General features: G+C 43.3%; 1 protein-coding gene across 4 annotated transcripts in view; it reads left to right on the forward strand.

Annotated features, from left to right (window-relative positions):
* The window catches only part of FAM168B (family with sequence similarity 168 member B), a 36,698-nt gene extending 17,722 nt beyond the window's left edge, over window positions 1–18,976 (forward strand). For 2 of the 4 annotated variants that reach the window (XM_075004111.1, XM_075004112.1), the window contains 5 exons: window positions 5,444–5,527; window positions 9,926–10,068; window positions 12,055–12,232; window positions 13,714–13,822; window positions 17,385–18,976. In XM_075004111.1, the coding sequence (XP_074860212.1) occupies window positions 5,444–5,527; window positions 9,926–10,068; window positions 12,055–12,232; window positions 13,714–13,822; window positions 17,385–17,415 (545 nt within the window). In that variant the 3' untranslated portion in view covers window positions 17,416–18,976. Of the gene's footprint in view, window positions 1–5,443; window positions 5,528–9,925; window positions 10,069–12,054; window positions 12,233–13,713; window positions 13,840–17,384 lie in introns of all 4 variants that reach the window. The other 2 variants (XM_075004114.1, XM_075004113.1) reach the window with 2 other exon arrangements.
* Window positions 18,977–25,447: the final 6,471 nt, after the last annotated feature.

A 25,447-nucleotide genomic window follows, 5' to 3' on the forward strand; every position in this document is an offset into this window, starting at 1 on the left:
GAAGAGAATGACCGATCTGGGGGGGCAGAGCCTGTCCTGGCAGAAAGTGGCTGGTCAGCCTCGGGAAGCGTTTCGGATTCTCCGACAGGAGCAGGGGCTCGACGCCGTCAGACAGACGCGGTGCCCGTCAGGTCGCGCTCAGCTACCGGTGGTCCATCGCGGGCAGAGTCCCCCACCGCAGAGCTGCGACGGCTGGAACTCGAGGTGAAATTAAAGGAACACGAGCACCAGGAACAGCAGAGGGAACACGAGCGCCAGGAACGGCAGAGGGAACACAAGCGCCAGGAACGGGAAAGAGAGCGTGAGCACAAGCGCCAGCTACAAGAGAGACAGAACGAGAACGGAAGGAGAGAGAGCGAGAGCGGGAGCGGGAGCATGAGCGAACCATGGCAGAGGCGAGACGCCAAGAGGCCCCAGCTGCGGTAAGCGGGGAGAGGGCCAGACGGATCGGGGTGGCCAGTCACTTGGAGACGCGTGTGCTGGCCCAGTGTCAGGACCCAGGGGACATGGACGAGTTCCTTACCGCCTTTGAGCGAGCCTGTGAGTTGCATGAGGTTCCCCCAGATGAGTGGCTCCGGCACCTCACCCCCTTGCTGGGCCAGAAGGCCGCAGCGGTGCTCAGCCAGCTGGTGGGGCTGCAGCCTGGGGACTATGAACGGTTCAAACAGGCCCTGCTGCATAAGTTCGGGCTGACCCCGGAGATGTACAAAAAGAAGTTCCAGGAGGCGCAGAAGAGGCCAGAGGAAACCCATGTAGATACAACCGCCCGCCTGAAGCAATACTACCAGAAGTAGGCGTTCGGAATGGGAGTCCAGTCCGTAGAGGACCTGATCGAGCTGGCAGTCGTGGAGCGATTCTACGAGATGTGCGCACCTGACCTGAGGTGTGGCTCGTGGACCGGAAGCCGGGGGACTCACACGATGCAGGGAAACTGGCAGATGACTTCACAAACAGCCGGGCCAGGTTTGAAAGTGAGCCCCACAAAGAGAGGGAGTCCCGGAGGGAGAGGGAGTCCCGGAGAGACCGAGAATCTGAGAGAGACCGGTCCCTGACTGTACGACAGAGGGGACCACCTCTTGGGCAGGCCCAGGAAAGAGGGGCCAGCCACCCACCCCCCAGAGAGCCAAACAGAGCCCGGACAGAGCAGCCGGCCCGAGGGACACAACAAGACCCAGGCTGTTATCGCTGTGGGCGAAAGGGGCATAGAGCAGCCCAGTGCCCCAGGCTCCCAGACAGGTTGAGCAGGCCGGGGGGTCATGGAGTCAACTGGGTGGGGTCCCAGAAGCCAGAGGGGCTGGCGGCCAAGGCGGGTGGTGCTGACAATGGGCACTTGGATTGGGCCGAGTCCGCCCCACAGACCAGCTCCTCAGGGGGACCAAATGCTCAGAGGTCAGTTTACAGAGTGGGGGCGGCACTACCTCTGTGGAGCAAGTGTCTCAAACACCTCGAAGTAGATGGGAAAAAGGTCACGGGGTTCTGGGACGCAGGCGCTGACGTGACGCTGGCCCGACCCGGGGTGGTGGCACCGGGCTGCATGATACCTGATTCCCACCTGACGATAACAGGAATTGATGGGACCCCTTTCAAGGTGCCCATGGCGAGGGTGCACCTGAAATGGGGGAAGAAGGAAGGCCCCAAGGAGGTGGGCGTGCACAGCCATTTGCCGGCGGATGTACTGATGGGGGCTGACCTGGAGAACTGGCAATGTGAACGCCCTCGTGCCCTGGTCCTGACCCGTAGCCAAAGAAAACGAGGGGTGCGCTCCCCAGATTCAGGGGTACAGGCCCAGCCAGAGCCACAGGGGCCAACCCTGAGAGAAAGGGGGCCCCCAAAAGCCAGATCTCACAGGCCAGGGGTGCTGGAGCCAGGCAGGGATGGGGGAGTAGCATCCGCCCCTGCCCCAGCGGAAGAATTCCAGGCAGAGCAGCAGAGAGACCCCTCCTTGCAGAAGCTGAGGGAACTGGCCAGTCTCAGCCCAGCTCCACAGCTGGGGGAGGGCTGCAGGCAGAGATTCCTGTGGGAAAAAGGATTCCTGTACCGGGAGTGGGCTCCCAGATGCAAAGCGGAGCCATGGAAGGTCCAGAGGCAACTGGTGGTCCCCCAAAAGTACCGGCGCAGGTTGCTGTACCTAGTCCATGATATCCCACTCGCAGGACACCAGGGGATCCACCGCACCAGGAGAAGGTTGTTACAGAACTTTTTTTGGCCAGGGATCTTTGCAGCTGTCCGTCTGTATTGCCTGTCCTGCGATCCCTGCCAGAGGGTGGGGAAGGCCCGGGACAAGGGGAAAGCTGCCCTGAGGCCCCTGCCCATCATAGAGGTGTTACCTGCCAGTTGTAGCCCCAGGGTCATCCTTAGCCACTGGGAACTGCTGCTTGCCTCGGACATCCAGCCTGACTCTCACATGCACTCCCCCCACTCCATTACAATTATAGTTTACCAGTTTGAGATAGGTGTTTTAAATTCTACCAGAAGGGAGCATCTGAGTAGTCAGATTCCCCCTCCCATGCCCCCTTGGAACACTTGCTGCCAATTTTAAGAAAGTGAAGCCACTGAACTGATGTCAGTCATTGACTTAACAAGTGGAACCAAAGTTGTTGAAGTGACAAACCAGCTTTCCCAGTAGTATACTCTACTGCAGAGGCAGAAAAATATTTTCTTTCCAGTTTATTGAATGGAACAAATTGAATGACTGCTTCAAAGTTAAGAAGCCAGTTGAGAGTTGACAAAGCAAGGAACTTTTATTCAGAGATTAGAGAGGAAAAAATATGAATGGATGAGACCTGCTAAAATCTTGTAGTGCACGGTGACCAGAAACAACATCACTGCCAGTCATCCTGTTAATTTATCCCACCCCGAGTGGAATGGATTTTCCCATGTGCACCAATGTGAAGGTGATGTGTGAATCATCACCTTCATACTGGTGCACATAAAATTTGTTTGGTGGAAGTGGGGCCAGTTGGTTTTGAATGTGGGATTTGGCTCAGATGAATCAGAGGGTTGGAGTGTGGGAGTGTGAGGGCTCTGACTGGGGGTGCTGGCTTGAAGGCAAGGCTGGAGTTGAGGGGCTCAGTGTTGGGGTGCAAGGGCTCTAACCGGGGGGTTCAGGCTCTGGGGTGAGGCTGGGCAGGAGGCAGTACAGGCTTTGGACTGGGGTTGTGGGCTTTGAGTGCGGCCAGGGATGAGGGCTTAGAGTTACAGGAGGGTGCTCAGGGCTGGGGGGGACTGTAGGTGTGGTTTACCTGGGAGACTCCATGCTGGGGCTGCCAGGGAATGGCTCCTCCCCTCCAGCTGCAGCAGCTGTGACCCCTGCATGGCACTTCAAAGCTCCTGCCCTGGTCTTAACTGGAATCTGTATGGCCGTGTAGCGTAGGGGGAAACGTACTTAACTGCCGATTATACTGTATGTATTTCCTTTGTCTGTTCATTTAAAAAAAAAACGTTTATTCAATAAAATGCTTAACCACTTGTGTATTTAGCTGAATTTTTGTCTAAATAGCACTTGACTCAAATCACAAGCAAGTTATATGGTAAAGGAGAAATGCATGATTGACCTTTAACACAATAGAAATGTAAAAATGAAGAATTCAATAAATGCAATTAATCAATAATTGCTTTAAGTGTATAGACATTGACAAAAAGAAGCACCAAGTAGAGTGTGAAGGCTGTATTTAGTTGTAAGTTAACAAGTTCAATGGTTATCCACCAAGGAGATAATAATCAAATACAAATGTAAAACACTGTTCAAATAGATTATTTAAATCAAGATTGCTTTCTGGTTTAAATTACCAGTTTAAGGAATGATTTAAAAATCAGTCCACACTTGTTATGAATCGTTCTCTGTGGACTATTATCACCTGAGCACTTGGGGCCTGTATTTCTGTATACTGTGTATGTCAGTGTCAGAATAGCAGGTTACCACTGTCCTGGAGTTAATCAGATTGTTACTGGGGAAGTGTCATTGTGGGTGGTTGGAATGATAGGAGTTAAATAACAACTAGGTATTTTGAATGGCTAAAGTTGGCTTTTAATGTCCATTTTGGGAACCTGTGGTCCAGGAAATAAATCACTTCTGCTGATAGGAATAAGGGGATTTCAAAGTTGATGGGGTCCTTTTGAAAAGGACCTTCATCTGGACAAGCCACGCAGCAGCAAAAAGCGGCAATTTTGAAGAGCCGTGGCTGGTGGCATGCTAATGAGGCACTGAATATGCATTTCAGTGCCTCATTAGTAATCTTCAGAGTGGCCATTTGCATGGCCGTTTTGAAGATTTGTGCTAGTGTAGACACGGCCAATGAGTGCTTCCTATCTGCTGATAGGAATAAGGGGATTTTGAAGTTGGCGGGGTCCTTTCAAATATTTCGAAGAGCCATGGCCGGTGGCATGCTAATGAGGTGCTGTATATGCATTTCAGCGCCTCATTAGTAATTTTCGAAGTGGTCATTTGCATTGCCATTTTGAAGACTTGTGCTTGTGTAGATGTAGCCATTCACACTTAAATATCTTCTCTGTACACAGTGGTTATTTCTGCACTACAGCAGTCCTTCGAAAGAAAAAATTTCTTTTCTTTTGAAAGATTGCGATGACACACACAAAAGAATATCAAAAGGCCAGGCCAGGAAATGTGGCAGATCAAAAAATCCAGCACTATGGAGGACTGTTCTTTCAGGGGTGGAGGGAAGGCCCCTGTGGCATCGACACATGTTCTTTTTCTGAGGGAATCTTTCAGAAAAAGGCGCTCTTCTTCATCCAGGAGCGAAAGAGGGTTGCTGGAAGAAGTGCCATGTTCTTCCAATTAAATATCAAAAGAACCCATTTTGTGTGTAGAAGCTCTGCAGGATTTTTCAAGAGACCCAGATTTTTTGAAAGAACTTGCCAGTGTAGATGTAGGCAGCATGTTTATTCTGAGTTCAGCATTTGGTGGTATTTTTGATTATTTAGTACCAAAGCTGACACTCTCACTACACTTACTAACGGACTGGCCAACGCAGGCTTTTCCTGAAAGTTTGCTCTTGGAGGGTTGAGAACTGTGGTTAACTAGGCTTTTTTAGCTTTGCTTCTCAACTAGCAGACATATAATTTTAGAAAAATTGCCTCCAGTTACTACTACTTTTTTTTTTGATCTTTGGTGGGGAAAAGTGAAATGCACAGCACATTCTCTCTGGTAAAAGGCAGTACGTAGCACAAATGTTGTCTTTAATCTTTTCCATCCATGTGTGTATTTTCTCATCCAGGGCAAAATAATCTTCTGTATGCACTGAGGTGTGTGCAAATGTGCACCACTAGTAGGAGAACACACCCTAGTTGTGGGTGCTCTGCTAATCAGCAGGGCAGAATTTGAATTTTTCCTGAGTGGCCAAATATGCACACAGCTTACAGGGGAAACTGATAGCCACGCTTGCTTCTCTAGAAAGTAATTTGGAATTGTTCTCTTTCATCATAGCTGGTTTCCCAATGGGCTATGCAGCGGCTGCACCTGCGTATTCCCCCAATATGTACCCTGGAGCAAATCCTACCTTCCAAACAGGTAAGTTTCAAATGCTTATTGCTTTGAAATTCTCTGTTAGAAGCATTTGAAATTGGGGTTGAGGAGAAATGCATGACATTTTTTTACTTCAAAAATAGCATAAAATGGTGGTCTTCCAAACTAAATAGAGACTTCAGTTTTTGCATTGGGGATATGTGTATGCAGTGACCACACACAGTCATCCGGTTTAAGGAAAGGGAGAACTTCAAATAATATATGGGAAGTTTGGGGTGGTTCAGTGGACAAGCCCAAATATTGGATAGGGAAAATCCTTACACAAATTTTTGATTTCATTTTGTACTAATCTCTTCTGACCTGAGTCTCTGCATATTGCCTTTTATTTCCTTGTTCCTCAGTATATCTCTTCCCTTCCTCTTTCATGTCTGAAAAGTACCCTTTTATCACCTCTGATCTATCACTCCTTCAATTTTGTGGCCCCTTCCCACCTCAAAAACGCCCCTCTTATGTGCCTGCATATGGCAATTGTCTAGCAGTTCTAGCAGAGGTGTGCAACCGCTGTGATCCTGAACAGTTTTATGCTCGTGTTCCTCCCGTGTTATGGGCAAGAGCAGTGTTTAGCAACAACACACCTCAGACTGCTCAGTTAAGAAGAGGGAAGGATGAGGGACTTGGGCATGAGGAGAAAAGAGAAGAAAAGCACCAGGGGCCAACAATCAACAGCGAAAATCCCTGAAAGAATCCATCAATGTGATGCGAACGTTGATAATGCTGGAATGAAGGAGAAACTGATAATAGCTGTTCATTTACTCTCCAGTCACAACAGAAGAATACCCTTGGGAAGTGAACTTTAGCCTCCTTTTTCTCAATAGGAACAGTGCCTACAGATAAGTAATTGCTCCCTCTCCTTCGTAAAATACTAGGGGAGCATAAATCTACACAAGCAATGAAAAGGAGAATAGAGAAGTAGTAGCCTGTTCTGCTATTTCATCATCATCATCATCATCATCAATAACTGTGGGCTCAGCACACGTTGGTATCTGATGCCTCTCTCACTATTTCCTTCCATCTTTCCCTATCCAGTGCGGAGTGGCTAAGTTTCTGTAGACAAGCTCCGCACCAATCTACTACATCATCTGTCCATTCTCTGTGGGGTCTGCCTCTCCTGTTCGAACCATCCATTATGCTGAATACCAGGGTCTTGATTTTTCATTCGTCATTCATTCTGCAAATATGTCCAAATAGTTTTAGCTTCCGTTTTATAACCTTCTGCAGCAGGTTCTCTTTCGGCTGTATCTTCCTATAGCGTTCCTCACTGGTGACCTTCTGGATCCATCCTATTCTCAGAATCTTTCTATAACAACTCCTTTCGAACACCAGTATTCTTCTTTTCGAATCTTTCGTTATCACCCATGTCTCACATCTGTACAACATGCTGCTGAATACACACATTTTCAAGATGCCCAGCTTCGTTCTTAAGCTGATTACTTTGCTTTTCCAGATCTTATCCATCTCCTTCAAACTCGCTCTTGCTTTCACTATTCTAGCTGCTATTTCCTTCTTACAGTCTAGATCATAAGTTATGTTGCTCCCCAGATATGTGAACTTCTTTACGTTTCCTAGTTCAATACCATTGACACTGATCTTCCTTCCTATCTTATTGCTATATACAGCTTATCTAGAAAAATGTAGTATTTGTCAGCTGATGTATAAAATATGCCATAGGCATGGTGGGTTCAGGGAAGAGAAGTGAAAAGCAGCAGTGAGAAATTAGTTGGGAGGTTGGAAGGAGAGGAATTGGTGACAATCCAGGTTCACAAATGGGTCATTTCACTTACCACGGTAGTACCCACTGGTATCCAAGCTTGCCATTGTGGGGATCTTCCTCTCCAGTGCCCTCTGCTGACCATTTCTTGGGCTATGCAATGGCTCATTTGGCTTCAGCTTCTAGCATCTCACCCTCTAAGTCAGTTCTTTTGAGTTGTGTCCCCTTGTGAATTAAGAAAAGTCCAACCAAAGAGTCCACACCAACAGGGCTGCTTCTGTCTCTTTTGGGTTACGTTGAAATTCCCTGCTGTTCGCCCCTCCTGGGCACTTCAGAGTTCCTTCTTTGCTCTTAGCTGAGAATTGCTTTTTCTCCCAGGAGGCCTTTCTTCCTAGCAAGTTTCCTCACTGCCTTTCCTCCCCAAGGGCCTCTCTGCATCTCTTTGGCCCCGTTTTAGAGCCGCCCATAGAACTGCTCCCCATGGTTCTCTCCAGACTGCCCTCACCTAATACTTTCTAACCAGAGGAAACTCCTCCCTCGTTGCATTCTTTCCACTTTCTGTAGTTTGGCCTGGCCTTTTCGCAGGTGGGATCGTTAATTGTAATTGAGTCACCAGATCAGGAAGAGCTGGGGATAAAAAGCTATATCACAAGCAAGACTGAAGCCAGTTGCCCTTTAAGGACCAGCCAGATTGGACTGGTCAAAACAGTGTGATTTGACAGTAGTTTTTTTCAGGTAGTATAAACTTAACCAAGATTAATTCTTAAGTTTACTTTAAAAAACTTACGTGACGTCTAACGTTCTGCAAATTGCTGCTCTTGGAAGTAGGACAGTGGAAAAGCCCTTTGGCTCCGGGGAGCTCGTCATTTGTACTACCGATGAGTCTCATTTCATAAAGTATTGTGGTAGTTGTTCCTGTAATACAATATTTAGAACTACTCTTCTGATTTTACAAGTTTTTGTCCATGCACCTTCAAGAGCTTCTCAACTGAATCCATTATGGGCTAAAATTTCAGAAGTAGTCATGTACTTCTCCAAAATTGTCCTTGAGTGTGTAGCCACAGTTTGTGGAAAGTAATATATGGCACCTAGAAAGAGTTTGCTCCTGACATCCTTCACACTAACAATCTTGTATCTACAAGGAATCTCTAAAGTGGCGTTCTGTTAACTTGCAGGGACAGTTCTGAGAAATACAATGCAGTGATAAAGCTTTACAATGGAGAGCAGTTACCAACCCACAAGACTTGGACAAGTGACTTCAAATTTAGAGCGTAACAGGAGACTCTTATTCCTCACAGAGCTGTTCTCAGACTTTGTAACAAGTCAGCAAATACTTCAGTAGGTCATGCCTAGCAGCATGGTGTTTATTTGCAGGACCATGAGTTTTAATGATTTTTACTGACTTGTCTCCCACTTATTGCATAGAAGAGAATGGCAGCATTTGCTAGGGGAGAGAGTAAGCAATCTAAAATCTGAGCTGTTTGCATAGGTTCTGCATTTATATAGTACTGGTACTGTACATGAAACTGGCCAGTGTTTTGTTTGGTGCATTGCAGGTGCAGGAGGTGGAGTACTGGTTTCTGCTTGCTTTTGTCAGTTGTATCTCAAATTTGAGGCAGGATAGTCTGATGGGGTTCTGAGTTGCTATCTTATTTTTTTGTCTGCAATGAAACCAAGGCTTCTAAGCCTACAATATATTGAGGTGATTGACTGGTAATACTGAACTCCATCTTACTGGCTCGGGCACCGCATCTCTGTGAGTGCGGAGAGGGGCAGCAGCCCTCTAATAAATCAGTGCCAAAGTCCTTGACTCCTGGCAGCTATGAAGAGAAGCTAGCAGACACCTCCCCAGACAGAGGTAATGTTTGGCAAGGGACTAGAGGACCCTAAATGAACACGCATGTCAACATGCATTCCGGTTAAGTCCTTCATGGCTGAGAGTCCTTCAGTGGTAACGCTGCACCTTGTTTGTATAAGGCAGGAAAACTGTCATCCATGTACTGATCAAAATGCTTATCACTGTGCGGAAAAAATACCCGTGCCTTGGAAGATCAGGACCTAAGAGCCCTCTGGTGTTTGGTTTTAATCTCCAGGTCCTGTTGCAACTCCTTACAGTAGCTCCAGCAGTTGGTTGCTGCTTTGTAGGCTCCTTAGCTTCTCTTTGGAAAGAAGAAGAAGCCAGAAAGCACCATATGGGTCCACAGAGGCCTGGAATTTGGTTCTGTGAGCTACTAGTGCTCCATGGGTAGTGGCTTAAGAGCCTTTGTGTGTGTAGATTTGGGCTCTGGGTAGTCACACCCAACCAGGCATAATTATCCTGTACCAAATAAGCAACATACGATGTCCTTAAAAAATTAAGGTCTTGATTCATTTTTATCCACAGCTTTTCCGTTTGTTCTTATTTAATATTTGGCCACTTGTCTTTCTGACAAGCTTTCTTGAGTAGTTAAATTTAAGCTTAACTTGCAACATGGCTAACTGTATCTGTCCCTATGTAACCAGTAGCTTTTTAAGAAATCCTACATCGGTATTGAAGATAAAATATTGTACTGAATAAGATAAATGTGAACCACGAGGGTTAAGAACAATAAATGCAGTTGTGTTAGTCTCAAAGTTCAGTGCACAGTGCTCCGTTCATTCCATGGCATTTGAAAGCTGACTTAACTTTATTGCAGGTTATACGCCAGGCACACCATATAAAGTATCTTGTTCCCCCACCAGTGGTGCAGTGCCACCTTATTCTTCATCACCCAATCCCTACCAGACTGCTGTGTATCCGGTTCGAAGCGCCTACCCACAGCAGAACCCGTATGCACAGGTAAAAGATAAAGCTCAGCTGTTTGCTGCCAATCAAGCAGTATTTTGCTTTCAACATGCACTGTAAGCTTTTAAACTCTAAATGGTGTTTCATTGTTTGATAAAATAAAGATGACCACTTATTTCTACCTGATTTGAGGGTTTGTTAAAACAGTTTTCTGTCCAATATATAAATTTATTTGTGCACAGAATTGGGCTTTTCCCTCTAATTCTTCTACCCTGTGTTGATCAGACCTCAGCTGGAATATAGAGTCCAGCTGAGAAGTGCCACATTTCAGGAAAACTATGGACAAATTTGGAAAAAAAGCCTCATAGAAGAGCAACAAAAATGATTAAAGATCTAGAAAATGTTATCTGTGGGGGAAGATTTGGAGGAAAAAATGGGCTTTTTTAGTCTGGAAAAGAAGACTGAAAGGGGGCCAGATAAATTTTCAAATGCACAAAAGGTAGCTACAGTGAGGAGGAAGAAAAAATATTCTCAACATTTGAGAAGAGAACAAGAAGCAGTGGGTTTAAATTGTGGCGGGGCAGTTTATGTGAAATATTAGGGAAAACTTCACAACAAGGTGTTTTAAAGGTTGGAATACATTGTTCAGTGAAGTTGTGGAATATATGTAATTGGAAATTAAGATCAGTTAACAGATACCTGTAAGGGGAAGGTCTAGATTCTACTCAGTCCAGCCCTGAATCTATGGGACTAGAGTAGATGAATTTGAATACATGACCTTACTTTACAAACGTATTGAAGGACTCACTGAAGTTCACATAAGACTGTGTGTTGCACATTTGGAAAGTTTTTTAGTTGTCTAAATTGGTCACCTGATTTTCAGAAGTCCCATTTTCTAAGTTGGAAACAAAAACCTGAAACTGGGAACTTGAAAATCAGTGAGACTGAAGCTTCTGTGCGCCAAAGGCACTTGTAAAAATAGCCTGTTAGCTTCCAAATTTCTTAGGGTAAAATTGCAAAAGTGCCTGCCTGGCTTTGGAAGCCAAATCTTGAGCATGCTGTTTCTCAAGTTTTGATCCCTTGTTCCAAAGTTTTATCCATTATTCCAGTTCTCCATGAGAGAATATTGGAAGCTGCAACTGCTCCTTTATGCAGGCATAGCAGGATCACACTGATGCTGCATGGTCAGTTTCACTCCACTTCTCTTGCTGTGCTATGGTGAAAACAGAAACTGAAGTGTGATGGTTCGCTGTTGTGGGTAGAGACATATCTTCTATGTTTTCCTGATCTTCCAAAGAGTGGCGGATCTGTGCAGAGTGCTTCCCTGTTGCCCAGCTGCAGCGGCATAATACAACTGATGGGAGCACCAGTTTCACTCTTGCTCGTCACTAGACAAGTATGTAGCATACTGTGGCATAAGTGTGATCCTGTGGAGAGGTTCAGCATAGAAGAATGGAGGAGAGAGCTAGAGTAAAGTTAAATGAAAAATATGTCTAGGGAAAATGAGCTGCCCTGGGGAGTCCAGGTACAGCATGTTGTATTTTTAAGTAAACTTGCTGGCAGGGTGTTGGAAGTACTCTGAAGTGGTCTGCTCAGACTCTGCAGAAAGAGAGTGTTTTCATGTTGCACTCTAGTAACTTTCTAAGGCTTCTTATTCTAGAAAGGGCGATACCCAATCTTCTTCAGACAGATTATTGCCTTAAGGGAGAGCAGCCTTGGAAGAGTCCCTGGGCACAAGAGGAGAGGGGACAAAGCTGTAAAAATCCATGCACAGAAGAGGAGGCAGAGAACAGCTAAATTCTAGAGAGGTTGTATTCGGGGTTTTGTCTTGCCTAACCAGTTGTTAGATAGCTGAAAAACTTCTTTCAACCTTGAAATTTAATTTTTTCACGTCAAGCATTTATGTACTCTTTTTTCTCTCCCTCACATACATCAGACTCCTGTCTCTGGAATACACATTGCTTCCTGGAACATCTCAAAAGTTGAAACATTGCTCTTAGTGAAAATTTACTTAGCAGGTTTCCTTTTCTTTTCCAACAGCAGGGGACTTACTACACACAGCCTTTATATGCAGCACCACCCCACGTAATCCATCACACCACAGTTGTGCAGCCTAATGGCATGCCAGCAACAATGTATCCTGCTCCAATTCCGCCGCCAAGAGGAAATGGTGTGACTATGGGAATGGTGGCTGGGACCACTATGGCAATGTCAGCAGGTAGATTGATTTATATTGTTTATGCTTTCTGATGAAACACAGTTTTGGTTTGTGGTCCATCTTGTACAACACAGATGCATTGCAAATTAAGACCTTACCAGAAACGTATTGCAGTTAAGTCATTTGGTTGATGTGAGATGTTTGTGTGTGTTGTCATTTTAAATAAAGCCCCAGTACTCTGGATTAAGCCAAGTAAACAGCATAGAAACATTAAAACCAAGGAAATATAACATGGTGTTTTAATTGCAGTGCTGCCTAAGAGGGTTTTTTGTTCCTCTAGTCACTTGGGCTTGGGAACAAAAGCCTACACTTCTCTTTCCCAGGCTGAGTGCTAAGCACACACTCCATTCTTGTTCAACAGAGAATAATTGCTCAGAACTGCCAAGAATTCCAATCTGTGCTTTCAGAGGCAAGTTTTTAGGGCCTAGACATAAGCAATAACTGGTTTGCAGTGGTGTCAATGGTGCCATGATCTAATATGTTTTATTTTTGTTATCAGAAAACTATAGTTTTTTTTTTTTTAACTAAGGCCTAGGCTGTAACAGTGTTCAACAGTTAACAGAACATGCAGCCCTATGCTATGTTAAGGCTTCAACAACTTTGGTATCTATGAAATGTCCCAAACTGGTCTGTTTCTCGTACAAAATTAATGTACACTTAGGGAGCTTCTCTCAGAATCTTGAGTGATACTTGTATTTAAGCACCAACCAGTGTAAGAAATCTGTTCCCTCCCATCTCACTCCCAACTGCTGGTCTTCAATAACTTAGAAGTTTTCAGGGTGGCTACCAAAGTGTACTAATGATTGTATTACATGGTAGTCCTTTGGATTACTGAATTGCAGATTGCAGCTGTCTTTAGCTCAGGTATCCATAATCCTGGTGGGGAATTTTTTTTTCACGCCCACATGCTGAGTGCTCTCTTCTTTACTTTTGTATTTTTCCTTTTTAAAAGGCGCGCGCGTGTGTGTGTGTGTGTGTGTGTGTGTGTGTGTGTGTGTGTAAAAAAAGCAGCAATTAAACATTAGTAATTTCTATGTGTAGTGCTATAGAAGGAAGTGGATAAGATTCTGGGATCAGTGTTTCCTTGTGCAGTTGCTCGGTCTGTAAAATGTGTGTGAACAGACAGAAATTAAGTTATGTATTATAGTCAGTTTTCTTTTGCATGAGATGTTCCGATAACACCCAGAGCCTGTGTGTGTGTAATGTGGGCTCAAGCTGTGCTTCTAAGCAGTTCACGACTTGACAAGCATTTGAACATCAATGGGACAGAACTTCAAAGTGCCCTTATGGTATAAACATTTGAAGGAACATAGACGATAGATGGAATTGAAAAACGTGTAAGACAGCCTTTCACAGCAGTTACATATCTCCAAAGATCACCAAGTTCTGATTAATACGGCTTTGATTTTAAAATGACTGTTTCATTCTGTTTGTAAGGTGAGTTTGGTACATTTAATACAAAAATGTTTTGTTTCTTCTAGGTACTTTGTTGACGACTCATTCCCCAACTCCAGTAGCCCCTCATCCAGTTACCATGCCCACATATCGGGCTCCAGGAACACCAACCTATAGCTATGTGCCCCCACAGTGGTGAGCATTCTGGCAGTGTAAGTTACCAGTGCCTACCATTGAAACAGTGCCCTGTATGTGCCTGCCTGCAGCTCCTTCCATGGAGATTTCACAGGAGTCAACTGTGGGGGTGGGGAACATGTTTAAAATATGCCAGTGCGGTGAATAGGGATACAAGTAAACTATTTAGTCTGTCAGTTTATTTTGAGTAAGCTGTGTAGGAGGAAGGATGTTTTTTAAATACGTGAGTCTTCTGATGAGACTTCCATTTTTTTGTATACTCACCTCCTTGGTAGAAAGCACATCTCCTTAATCTCTTAGGTTCACTTAATCCAAGGCCCTCTGGGGGTCTACGCCAGTGTTTTCTCTAATTTTTTTAAATCCACGTCAGAATGAATTTTATGTGCATCGAGGCATTTGTGGATGTGCACCACCAATAGAAACATAAGCCGGTTGTGAGCACTCTGTTAAACAGCTGGGTGGCTCCTGAATCTCTCCTGGGTGGCTGTCCAAGTGCTCAACTCACAGAGCATGCTGGGTAACGTGCAACAGAGTCTAGTTAGCTCAGTGATTTGGATTTTGTGGCAGTTCCTGAATCTGCAATACTCCGATCCAGGCTTGGAAAAAAATGTGTAAAACATGGAAGTTGGATCAGCAGAAATAAAGGGGCCCCTCATATTTCCTGAGGGATGAACATTTCCCAGAAAGAGGCCACTAACTTGTAAGCATAAGAAACTGATCATTCCTATCATCCAAATTAAGGTGGGTTTCCATTTGAACTTAGGCTGTTTATGGTCATCGTGGAAAAATCCTTATAGACTGCAGCACATTTTAAACCACATGTGGAGAACAAGACTTGTAATTGGCTAATTTATCACTCCAGCTTATTGTACATTTTTTGTTTGTTTTCAGCGGGGAGTAATGTTTAAAATTGACACGTGGCTTATTGTTCTTAATGTTTTGGGGCTTGGTTCTGCTCAGATTTCACCAGTGCTGTTCAGGACTAGCCTCACTGTTATAAATTCCACATAAAACCAGAGTGAGATCAGAACTGGGCTGGATCCCTCCATTAATTGCCCTGTTAGATTTTTGCTTTACCTTGTTATAACATTTAAGTATTTGGCATCCATTTTTGTGGTTGGAAGTCGGGAGTTCACTGATCCATTCTGGTTCTGCCACAGTATCGTTGTGTGCCCTTGGAACGTGTTGTTTAACATCAGTTCCCCAGTTTTCGGATCTGTAAAAAGGAGCTACCGCTATCCCACACAGTGGTATTGACATAAATATTTGAAATGCTTTACACTTAGAGCACTTTGAAGCGAGCAGTATCAAAGTATTGTGTGTGTCCATAAAGTGACAATATGCCATGACCACAAGGGTGAAATTAAGGATTATATAACAGTGGTGGGTAGCCTGTGGGCTGCAGTTGGCCCATTGGGCTTCCGTGCCTGGTCTGAGACACCTTTTGTTTACTCTTGTCCACATTTAAGGTTGCTGGATTCCACTGGTTTCTGTCCATGTATTTCCCCTTTCTGCCTCCACTGGTATCATTCAAGTGACATGCACGAAAAGGAAGGGCTTGTGAATTGAGATGTGCTGATTGCACACAAAATTGACTGAGAGCCATGTACTCCCTCCATCTAGTCAGAGCACTGCTACGGTTCAGTTGGCACACCCTGCAAATTCTGTTAGTCTCCTGGGACTGGGTAGTTTTGCTATCTTGGTTGTGACAATCTTGTGGCCCACTGAGATGGAGGGTCATGCTCATGGCCACGCGCTAGCCTACGTTGCCTGTTGCTGACGTTTAACAAGATCCCCCTACAACCTTTCATTGTTCAGTAAGTGCAGTGGAACTGATTCTATAACCCTTGCTTGCACAGAGCTTCCGATAACACCAGTGGAAACCTTAACAGAATAAGCTGTAGGGTTGGAACCATCATGAGAAACTGTCATCTAGCATGTTTCCTCTGCAGATCTTATTTTATGCTTTCCTTTGCACTGTTCTTCTGAAGCAAAGCAGTAAAATGACTTTTCTAGGATGCTACAATAAGTCATTAGCAGAGCTGGGACTAGAACTTAGCTCTGCTGACCTATAGATGTGGCTTTTTGCATTATAAATCATGATTTCAGGCCAGCATCATGACCGTTGGCCCATGTCGTCCCCAGTATGATTTCTGCAGTAGTGCAGTGAAGTGATTGTTAAACTTCGCAACCTTACAGCTTTACTTAAAGGCAGTGTCATTCATATCAAAAGCAGTATGTGCACAGGCCTCTTAATAAATATCTTATTGCTAAAACTGGTGTTTGGAATGAAGGAACTGTGAATTTTCTTAGAATTTCTTCGGTGGCTCAGTGGGTTTTTTTGGTGCTTAAGACGCATTAGAGGCTTTATTCAAATGAGACGTGAAAAAAGTATTACAATAGGAAAGAGTCAGAACACGTCAGTGGTGATATTAAAACTGCCTGCATTTGAGACATTTAGCCATTTTTCATTTGAATTTTGGCAAATCTGGACTGTCTTAGTTCTCTCTTGCTTTTGAAATTTGCAGAATGTCAGTGAAAGGTTTGTTTCTAAAACCTAGTTCTCTTTTAGAATGAAAAAAATGCATGCCACCAGTCCTGATACAAATAGCATTCGAGGCAGAATGTAGGTGTGACATTTGTAGAGATGATACCCTCTTTGCTTCCAAAGCTACTTTAAGAAAACCCTCAGGGTTGTTTGGTGTCTGACTAAAACAAAGGTCCTTGTGTTCAGAATTGGTACAGTGAAGCACAAAATACTTCTTGAGTGTGCCACAGATTCCTTAGTATGAAAATTCAAAAGCTAACAGTAACTGACTTTTAAATTAAATGCTTTGTCAGGGACCTTTTTAAAAAGTCTATTCTGCAATCTCGTGATTAAAAACTGCTGTCCCCTGAATCACCCCAGTTGGGTGACTTGAAGGGCACTGAGTGGACGGTGGTTTTGCAAGCATGTCAGACGTGGCCTGATCAAATTTTTTTGTGGCCTGCGACTACATGTACCCCTGCTTGGCAACTCCAGGCTGTGGGGAACCCCCTGGGAACCAGCTGGGTCGTGGAGCCACATTGGCAGCTCCAGCCCTTGGGATCTGGACAGGTTTGGGGGAACCCTAGCAATCTCAAGGGCTGGGAGCCCTGTTGGCAGCTCCAGCCCCAGGGACCTGGGTACAATGATTTTACACATCAAATTTTATGAACTAAAAATAAAATTATAAAACAATAAAATTCATAGTAAGTATTAAATCCTCAATTAAAATTACTGTATTCAAACAAGACCTGAAAAAATATTATACCTAAAACAGAAGTACATTTTTCTTTGGTGGCCCGGAAAGCTATCCGTTTTTGTTTGTGCAGCCCTCAGTAGGCTTGGAGTTTGACACGCCTGTTTTACAGCATAACTGCTATAAAGTTGTATTAGACTCTAGTTTGTGCCTTTTAAAAATGCATCTGTTGTAAATGTGTTCCACTGTAGAGCTTGCAGCGTTAAACTAGATTCTGTGATCTTACGTGGTTCAAGTAAAATATAATTATCTATATCTTGTTTCTTTCTCTCTGAATGTAGGTTTGAAGATGGGAGATATGCAATCAAGTAACTGAGGTTTAAAAGTTGGTGCTGAAGCCCTCATGCCTCCAACCAGGACTTTCTTCTGAATGCTTTCAACACTTTGCTAAACACTACTAATTCCAGGTCACTGAAGATTTTTCCAGTGCTGCATATCTTACATCTTGGAACTCCAGCAGTTAGTCTTAAAGCAAATCCTGTTTTGTGGACTGTCTTGCAATTTTTTTAGCTAATTATAATGATAAAAAGGGAGTATAAACTTGTTCTGATCCATATCTAGTTGAATGCATGTTTTAAAAAAAAAAAAGCAACAAAAAAAAAAACAAAACAAAAACCACAAAGCTTGCTCATGGAGTGACTGGTGCAAAAACCATATGCAAAATCCAAAGGAACCGAAAAGTATTTTACAACTTGTATCACTAATGCACTGTTGTAACATATGCAGGGTCTTAAAAGATAGAATTGTGAAAGTGAATTTGTTTATAGAGTACCACAGTACACATTCGAGAATTGCTTCAACCACTTTGGGTTGTTGGAGTTGCCAGTTAAAAGGAGGAAAAAATATTTAAATGAGATTTTTCTTTTCAAGTAAATTCAGCTCATACAAATTGGAATGACTGGAAAACGAGAAATCCTGCACAGTTAGTTTACCACGTTTACCTTTTCATTTCTATTATATGGATGCAGTGTTATGTGGACGTTCTTAAGGATCAGAATGGAATGATAGAGGAAGTATTGTATGGCCAGTTAATGAAAAATGTGAATAAAACAGCCTTCCATGCTCCCCACAGTCTCGAGGCATAACTGTCATTAAAAGAGGAGGTAATGCCATAAATGCAGGTATGAAATGAATTATGGCTCCTGAAAAAGTACATTCATTAAGAAATCTTGTGATGGAGGATGTGTCAAAATGAGACTAACACCATGGTGATAGAATCAGATTTTCTTGGCTTCAGTCCAGGATATCCATTCTGGCTTTTCCTGTAGAATGTTCTAATCAGCTGCAAATATCCGTGCAGCTGATGCTGCTTGCTTTTTAATACTTAAGAAATGCTAGGGTTTTCCACAACCAACAGGAGGAGTTCAACTACATGTTATCCTGAAGAAAGTTTGTGTGCTTGCTAAGTGTATTAAAGGGGAACAAACGATATTAACATAACCTTCCTTTTAGCTCATATACATTTGTTGTCGTTTCTAGGTGCAGTATACAGGGCTGTCAGAATGTACAGATTTCAGAAAGTTTTTCCTTTTAAAAAAATTGATCATAGTAGCAGTAATTCATTGGTTACATAATTTTTCATGTAATTGTTTTTTTGTTGATCTCCTAAATTGCACTTGGAAAGCATGTTAAGACTGACTGTAGATTAGGGTTTCATTGCGATGAGTCATTTCTGATATTTTTACTTGCAGCTTCAATTTTTAAAAAGTACCTCAAAGCAAATGCTGTGGAGATAAAGGGCTAGCCTTAGAACCCATTTGTATACCAAAACCATAATGGGAAAGATTTTAAATTTTTAAATTTGAACACTGCACAAAAATCAAGGGTTTTCTGAAACCTGACTGATTTATGATTCCAGTAAGATGCTGTTTTTCTCCAAGATACTTTCTGCCCGCAATAAATTATGCGGTAAATGGTTATAAAATGTTGTTCCCTTTTAAGAGTTGACACAGATATGTCAGGCCTATCGCGTTTGTAGTCTAATTTCCATCACAAGTAATTTTTGTAAAAGTTGTATATCTGCTTGGGCTCTGTGCTGGGGTAGTCTGCTCCTGTTACAGGTTTGGCAGCTCCTTCAGAGTGGCATCAGGGCTGATGTAATGCTGCCATTCGCATACCCTACCGTGGTGGGAGATGTATGCACCTGAATGCCCATTAGAGGTTAGAGCCTTTGGTGTGTTTTTTTTAATACGATAAGCACTCTTCGTAATTTTTTTATTTCCATGTTTTTTTAAGGAATATTTTGCATGGATCACTGTAAACAGACTAATCCTTTTTGCTAATGCCTTTAACATAATTATGGTGTTAACTATAAGTACTTTAAAACTTACTCATGAGCACTTACTACAGCTGACAGATTTCCATATCTTTACATATGGAGCAGAGAATTACCCCAAACAAACCCTTTGAAGCTGTACTGCTTTGTTCAAGTCTGTTTAACAATTCCATTTGTGTAGTAGGTTTGCAGCATTGACTGGTCAGGTGCTCTGGAGGCTTTAGTGAACATTAATACAGTTTAACTAGTTTAGAGTGAGAGTTTCATTGTCTTGGTATGTTTTTAATAAAAATAGTTGTGAGGTGTGAGACATTGCAGTCTTGGGGAGAAGCTATAGAGAAGAAGATGTAAGCTTTGCTGTCTCCTGTCTTGTTTCCCAGCTGTGACAAAGCTTTGAAACCCTAAGAAAGAGCTTTCATGAATGCTGCATTAAATAAGTAGCTATGGAAAGAGGATGACATCCTATATATTTGTGCTAACTTCAGATTCCTAAACATTTCCTTGGAACTGTTGTTTCCTAATAATGCTATTCTGTAACAGTGAGGGGGTCTTGCTTGAGCACTTTTTTCTAAGTTGCATTACGGGATTTGTACACAAATGGGAAATTGTATGTTTTTCTTGCAAAAGTTGTCGCACCTTCCAAATGTGATTATTGTAAACAAATGGTGGGGGAGATTTGGGCTGTTCTCCAGTAGTTTGCTTGAGGGAGGAAAAGCACAGTGGTGGGGGAGGGGACTGTGTGTGTGTGTATATATAAATGGTATTTTGTTGCAAATAGTGGGAAGCATGGATACGAAACCAGGATAAAAATCCTACATTACACAGTGGCGGTCTAATGAAACATTCTCTCCTGCTTTTTATATTACATTCCCTATTTAGAGTGCTGTATAGCTTTTACACATAGACAGTAGCCACAGGATGTGGCTTCATTGGAGTTTTCAAGAAAATGAAAGGGCACTACTGCAGTAGAAACCAATTCAAATTAAGCTTCTCTGAACCTTATGGCAGCTTTATATAATAGATTTAAAAGAATGCTACTTTAAACTTGTAACTGAAGACAACTATTACAGCAATAATACCAGAGAAATCCAACAGAAATTTTGGATCTAACTTCAGCTGTTGCCTTTAAAAAGACTATTGTTGTGGCTGAGGAATTTCCTGTGTTGGTAACATCTGTTTGCGTCTCTTCAATGTAGCAATGAAATCAAGTCATATTCTTGAAAATGGCTAAATAACCGGCACCAGATGTGCCAAGCCCTCGTCAGTGGCATGGAAGGAAATAGAACTGCTGCGTTATTTTTAAATCTTGTTTATAAACTTATTTTAAGCAGCCATTTCATGTTGCAGTTCTAGCAGACTTACAGAATTGCTGTTCACACAAGTTTTTGGAGTGTGCTGTGCAAGTTAAGGGCTTAGATACCGTGATGACAAAAATTCATTATTTGGGATTCACTTTAGTTGAAGTCTTTCCTCCTACCACTTTAGGGGTTTTTCAGTGAGTAAAGTATCCCCATGTCTTGGAGTTTTCTGACTTGCAGTTCATGGTACACATGTATACCAGGCTACTCTACGTTGATTAAGCCAAATTGCTCTGTAAAGGTTAATGTCCACAGAGAATACTCCCCTGACAGTATCTGAGCCAAAACTGGTGTTGGAATGTTGACTTGGAATAGCTTTCCTAGAGCTTGGATGCAGTATTGGGTACTGTTTGTTTGGGCCGTAAACATGTTTGCCGGAAGGGTAATCTTTTGAACCTCACTAGCTGCAGGGTTAAAACCATCAGAGAGAAGGTGAAGCCCTCACTTTTATAGGTCCAGAAACAGTGTAGTGATACTTCAGTTAAACTTGTGGGAAAAGAGGACAGATGCCTTGATAGTATCATTTGAAACTAGACAGAAGCTTGAGTATCTGTCCATAGGAAATGCATACATTTTATGGCCCCTTATCTCCAGCAGGTGTCACTACAGGATAAGTTAGTATTTGTGATGGTTTGGAACAATCCATTAATCCCTGATTTAAAATGCATTCTATTAATGGAAGACCTGTTAGAACACCATAAGGAAGGGTTGAGCTGGTCTCTGTATCTTTGATTTAAGGAAGCATTAAACAGATAAGCCTTCCGTACAGACAGTTGGATGTAAGGGGGAATGTTAGACAGCAGTGCAGCGAGATAAGATCACTTTTCCATGACATGCCTCATTCAGAATGTTGAGGCCTGTTCAGAGATTTCTTCGTCTCAGTTAATGAGGACTCTCCAGTGGGCACTGTTTACCTGGTGAGTGTGTAGGGCGGAGCTGAGAATTGATGAGTTTTGAGGGAAGGAGGGGCCTGGCATGGAGGAGAAACAAGGTTTAGTCAGAGGGAGAAACCTCTTTCCTTGTCTCTTGAATGTGACATTTGGAATGATCAGACTACCACACTGAGGGTCCACTTGTAATATCAATATTCTAGACAGTTTCTAGCCTCTAGGCCCAGCATCAAAAAAGTGAACGTGACTTTTCCAGACTATTGTGACTTCTGGGTACTTGTGCAGGTAAACTGGGAAAGCTGCTTTGTCTGGCTGCTGTGCAGACTCATTTCAAGTCGAATGGATTTGTTAGTGGGTTTTTAAATTACAGTACTACTGTCGGCTGCCCTTGTGTCTATGATTCGCGGGGAGGGAGGAGTGAGCGCATGCAACAAGAGTATAAGAGGCCCCAGTAATAGTTCTCCATGTTTGTTACAAAATAGGCGCAGGTTTCCTTTTTTATGCTTTTTTTTTTAACTGTCTTACACGCAGTTGTATTGGTACTTTTTTTTTAAAAAGTTTAGGTAAATGTTGTCTTCCAGAATAAGTTTTAAAGCATCACTCACTTCTGCATTGAACTAGCACATCAACACACAAAGGAGTGGAGATTCCATTCTGAGCCAGTTGAATTATGTGTAAATTCCTACTTTTTTTTTTATTTTTATGCAATCCAACAAGTAGATGAGCTCAGATTTAAATTCTTAAAAGCACGTTTATTGTAACAAGAATTGTTATGTATTAATACTTCAGTTTTCAATAAAGATTGACTTGTGTTGCTTAGTACAGTTTCTTGCTATCTTTTTGGAAGGCATGTGTGGGGGGATGGTATATAATACCTATTTCTCCCCATCTCATATAATTAAATAATGCAAAGGCTTGGCTCCTTTACAGGTAATGGCCATGACAGGGAAATTCAATTTTTGGCCTAAAGTTTTAAATATATTTTGATACAAAAAGCCTCCACCCTTCTAGAAACACATTGGTACTGCTTGGCTGACAGGCACTGGTCCTTCCTGAAAATTGCCAGGATAGTGATCACCAGCTGTAGGGGCTAGAACCTTAAGTTCAGATTTTTCAAGAGGGGCTAAAAAGAGGGGCTCCCTTCTCTGCGGTCCTACTCTTCCTTAGCCACAGCTGCCAGAATGGATGGCTGAGGAGTGAGCCAATGGTGTGAGATGACACTCCCTGCCTGTGCTGCTTGGTTGGTAGAGGTTTGAGGGGATGGATTCACAAGGAGCAAGGCCCTACATTTACAGTTTTTAAACATTTTCTGGTAATGTATTATATGTTTTTGTGTGTGTTTTTTTTTTTTTAAAGTTTGAATATTAGTTCAAACCCTCATTTGATTGCTGAGTAAATGTTGGGGGACAGGAGAACAGAGAAAAAGCAACAACTAGAGGTATTGGAAGCATCCAGTGCTGAAGCTATTTGAAGAGCTGTCCATTTAATGGTACAGACTGTGGCAAGACTCTTCCAGCTGTGGAGGTGGCAGGTCTGATATGTTGTCTTCCATAGCATCTTATAGAATGTTCAGGGCCCTTTCAGGCCCTTCTCTGCCCCTTTGCTGTGTTTGTTGTCCTGTTAGCCCTGGGGTTAGGTTGTTTCCCCTTTTGTGGAGTAAGGCAGCTTCTCCACACCTTGTGTACCAGAGGAGGGTGTTTTTTAAGGTCCCAGAGAGCCCTTAGAGTAGACTCAAGGGTCTAACTGACCTGGGTGCTCTCTTAGCCTTTAGGGGAAAAGACCCTTATCATTCTACAGTTAATGTAACTGCCTTCTGCCCTTGCTCCCGCAGGTGCCCAGGGCAGGAGGCATGGTGTGTGTGGCTTCCCTGCACCTCCCTTACTTATCCTTCTATCTACATGGAGGCTAGCTTATGAACATATACACAACTCACCAATGTATTAGGTTTTCTTATACCGTCACTTACCTGAGTGGGCCAGGGTTGGAGTGAAAAATGTGGTAAAACCCCAGTAGCTTTTCTAACGCTTTTTCCTCCCAGATTTTAAGTTAGGTCACTGAGAAGCTTCAGCTGTAATAAATGAATGTGCAAATTCTTAATAGAACAGCTACCCCTTGCACATAGGTAACAACATAGCTCACATCCAAACACGAGTGGTCTTTGCCATTTGTGGAGTCATACTGCAGGCTTACATCAAGCCATTAGCTAGTCTGCTTCAGGCGTAATAGAATCTGGGCCAGGTGAATAGCCAAAGCATTTCCCCAGTCTGTCATCCCTCCAGGTAAACCCCTGAGCGAATCCCAAACAGGATCATTACCCTGCTTCCCACTCAGACCCTGACAGCTCTTGATGTTTGCTTGGTTTTTTGGTTTTAGGCCACTTGTGTGGAAAGTACAAACCTGGGCCGGTGGAAACATGGACATCGTGTTTAGTACCCATCTCATGAGTGCCTCTGTAAGCAGCTGTTTGCACAGAGAGGTATGTATGTGTCTCGGTTACATGCCAAGAACCCAAAAGTTATTTTAAAAAAAAATGCAGAGAGCTGCATTGGTATGAGCTCTGCAGAGTAACAGCCCACCATGTGTGGTGGGGAATAAAAGTAGCTGCAGGGACATAACTGTCAGTGGATGTAAGTAAGCAGGGCAAACCGCCTTAATCAGAACACAGTCCCCATCAGAGGCACACGTTTTTATATGTATCAGCTTGTGGTGGGGAAAGGAGGCAGGAGGAGGATTAAATGTGAAGTGAGATGTTAATCCTCCAGCAGGGAGAAGATTGCAAACTGGGGTTAGTGGGTGGGTATAAACCAGGCCAGGAAAGCAGTGAAGGAGGGTTTCCAGTTCTGAATTAAACAGCCTGAAGGCGACACTGTGCTCTGCCCCTTCCACCCGAATGGAATCTCTCTACGCCACTGTTCCGAAGCAGCAAGTGATGGAAATGCAGATGCAGCCCCTCTGGTTCCCATCAAGTAATGTTTTAAGTTCACTGTGAAATGATGGAGGCTGAAATGACCTGTGCTGATTTTTCTCTTTACAGCTTTGGGGAATTAATTTTTTGTCTCCCAACTAGGTAAATAAAACATTGACTCTCACGTGAACATCCTGAAGGCTTAACTTAAATTTTAATTTTAAAATATCAACTCAAGGCATTATTCTTTAATCCCTTACTTACCCAACTGCCTGATCCTGCAGTCCTGCTTGGTACTGCAAATGGGGGAGGTGGGAGGGACCTCTTTATGCACACCCACTAGCTTCCATGGGGTAGTGGGTGAGGAGGGGCTATAGGACTAGACTTCTTCATTTAAAGAAGTATGAACAGAATGCCAGTCTTTGAGCACTAAAGGTTGGTGCCATATCATCCTTTTGGTTCAAACATGACCCAACAGCCCTCAGAAGGTATGCAGCTAAGCTTGCTAAGAGAGCAAAGCAAACAGAAGGTGTTGCAACAGCATGATAAAATTAGACATGTAGCACCCTTGATACTTGCATTAGCATTGGCACAAAGCCATCTATTCAAAGGGTCAGTGTGTGATTTCCTGGGTTTCAGATTTTTTTTTAATTAACAATCTAAGGGATGCTTCACTGAAAATAAGTAGTAGGGTCAGAGGTTGTGCCTACTGAATTGCTGTGGACTTCTGTGGTAAAAAGATGAGGTCCTTTACTAGCAGGGTATGATGTATGGCAAATCACCTTTTCAACCTGTTGGTGGGTTTCTTTGTTGGCAAGATTCAAAGCCTTGGTTTTCCAGAGAACACAGAGTAACGGCAAACATCCTGAACTACTCAATTAGGAGTGGAAATTAATTTGTGGAGTCACAAAATTGG

This window comes from Carettochelys insculpta, chromosome 10, assembly GCF_033958435.1.
Source record: "Carettochelys insculpta isolate YL-2023 chromosome 10, ASM3395843v1, whole genome shotgun sequence".
Lineage (NCBI taxonomy): Eukaryota > Metazoa > Chordata > Testudines > Carettochelyidae > Carettochelys > Carettochelys insculpta.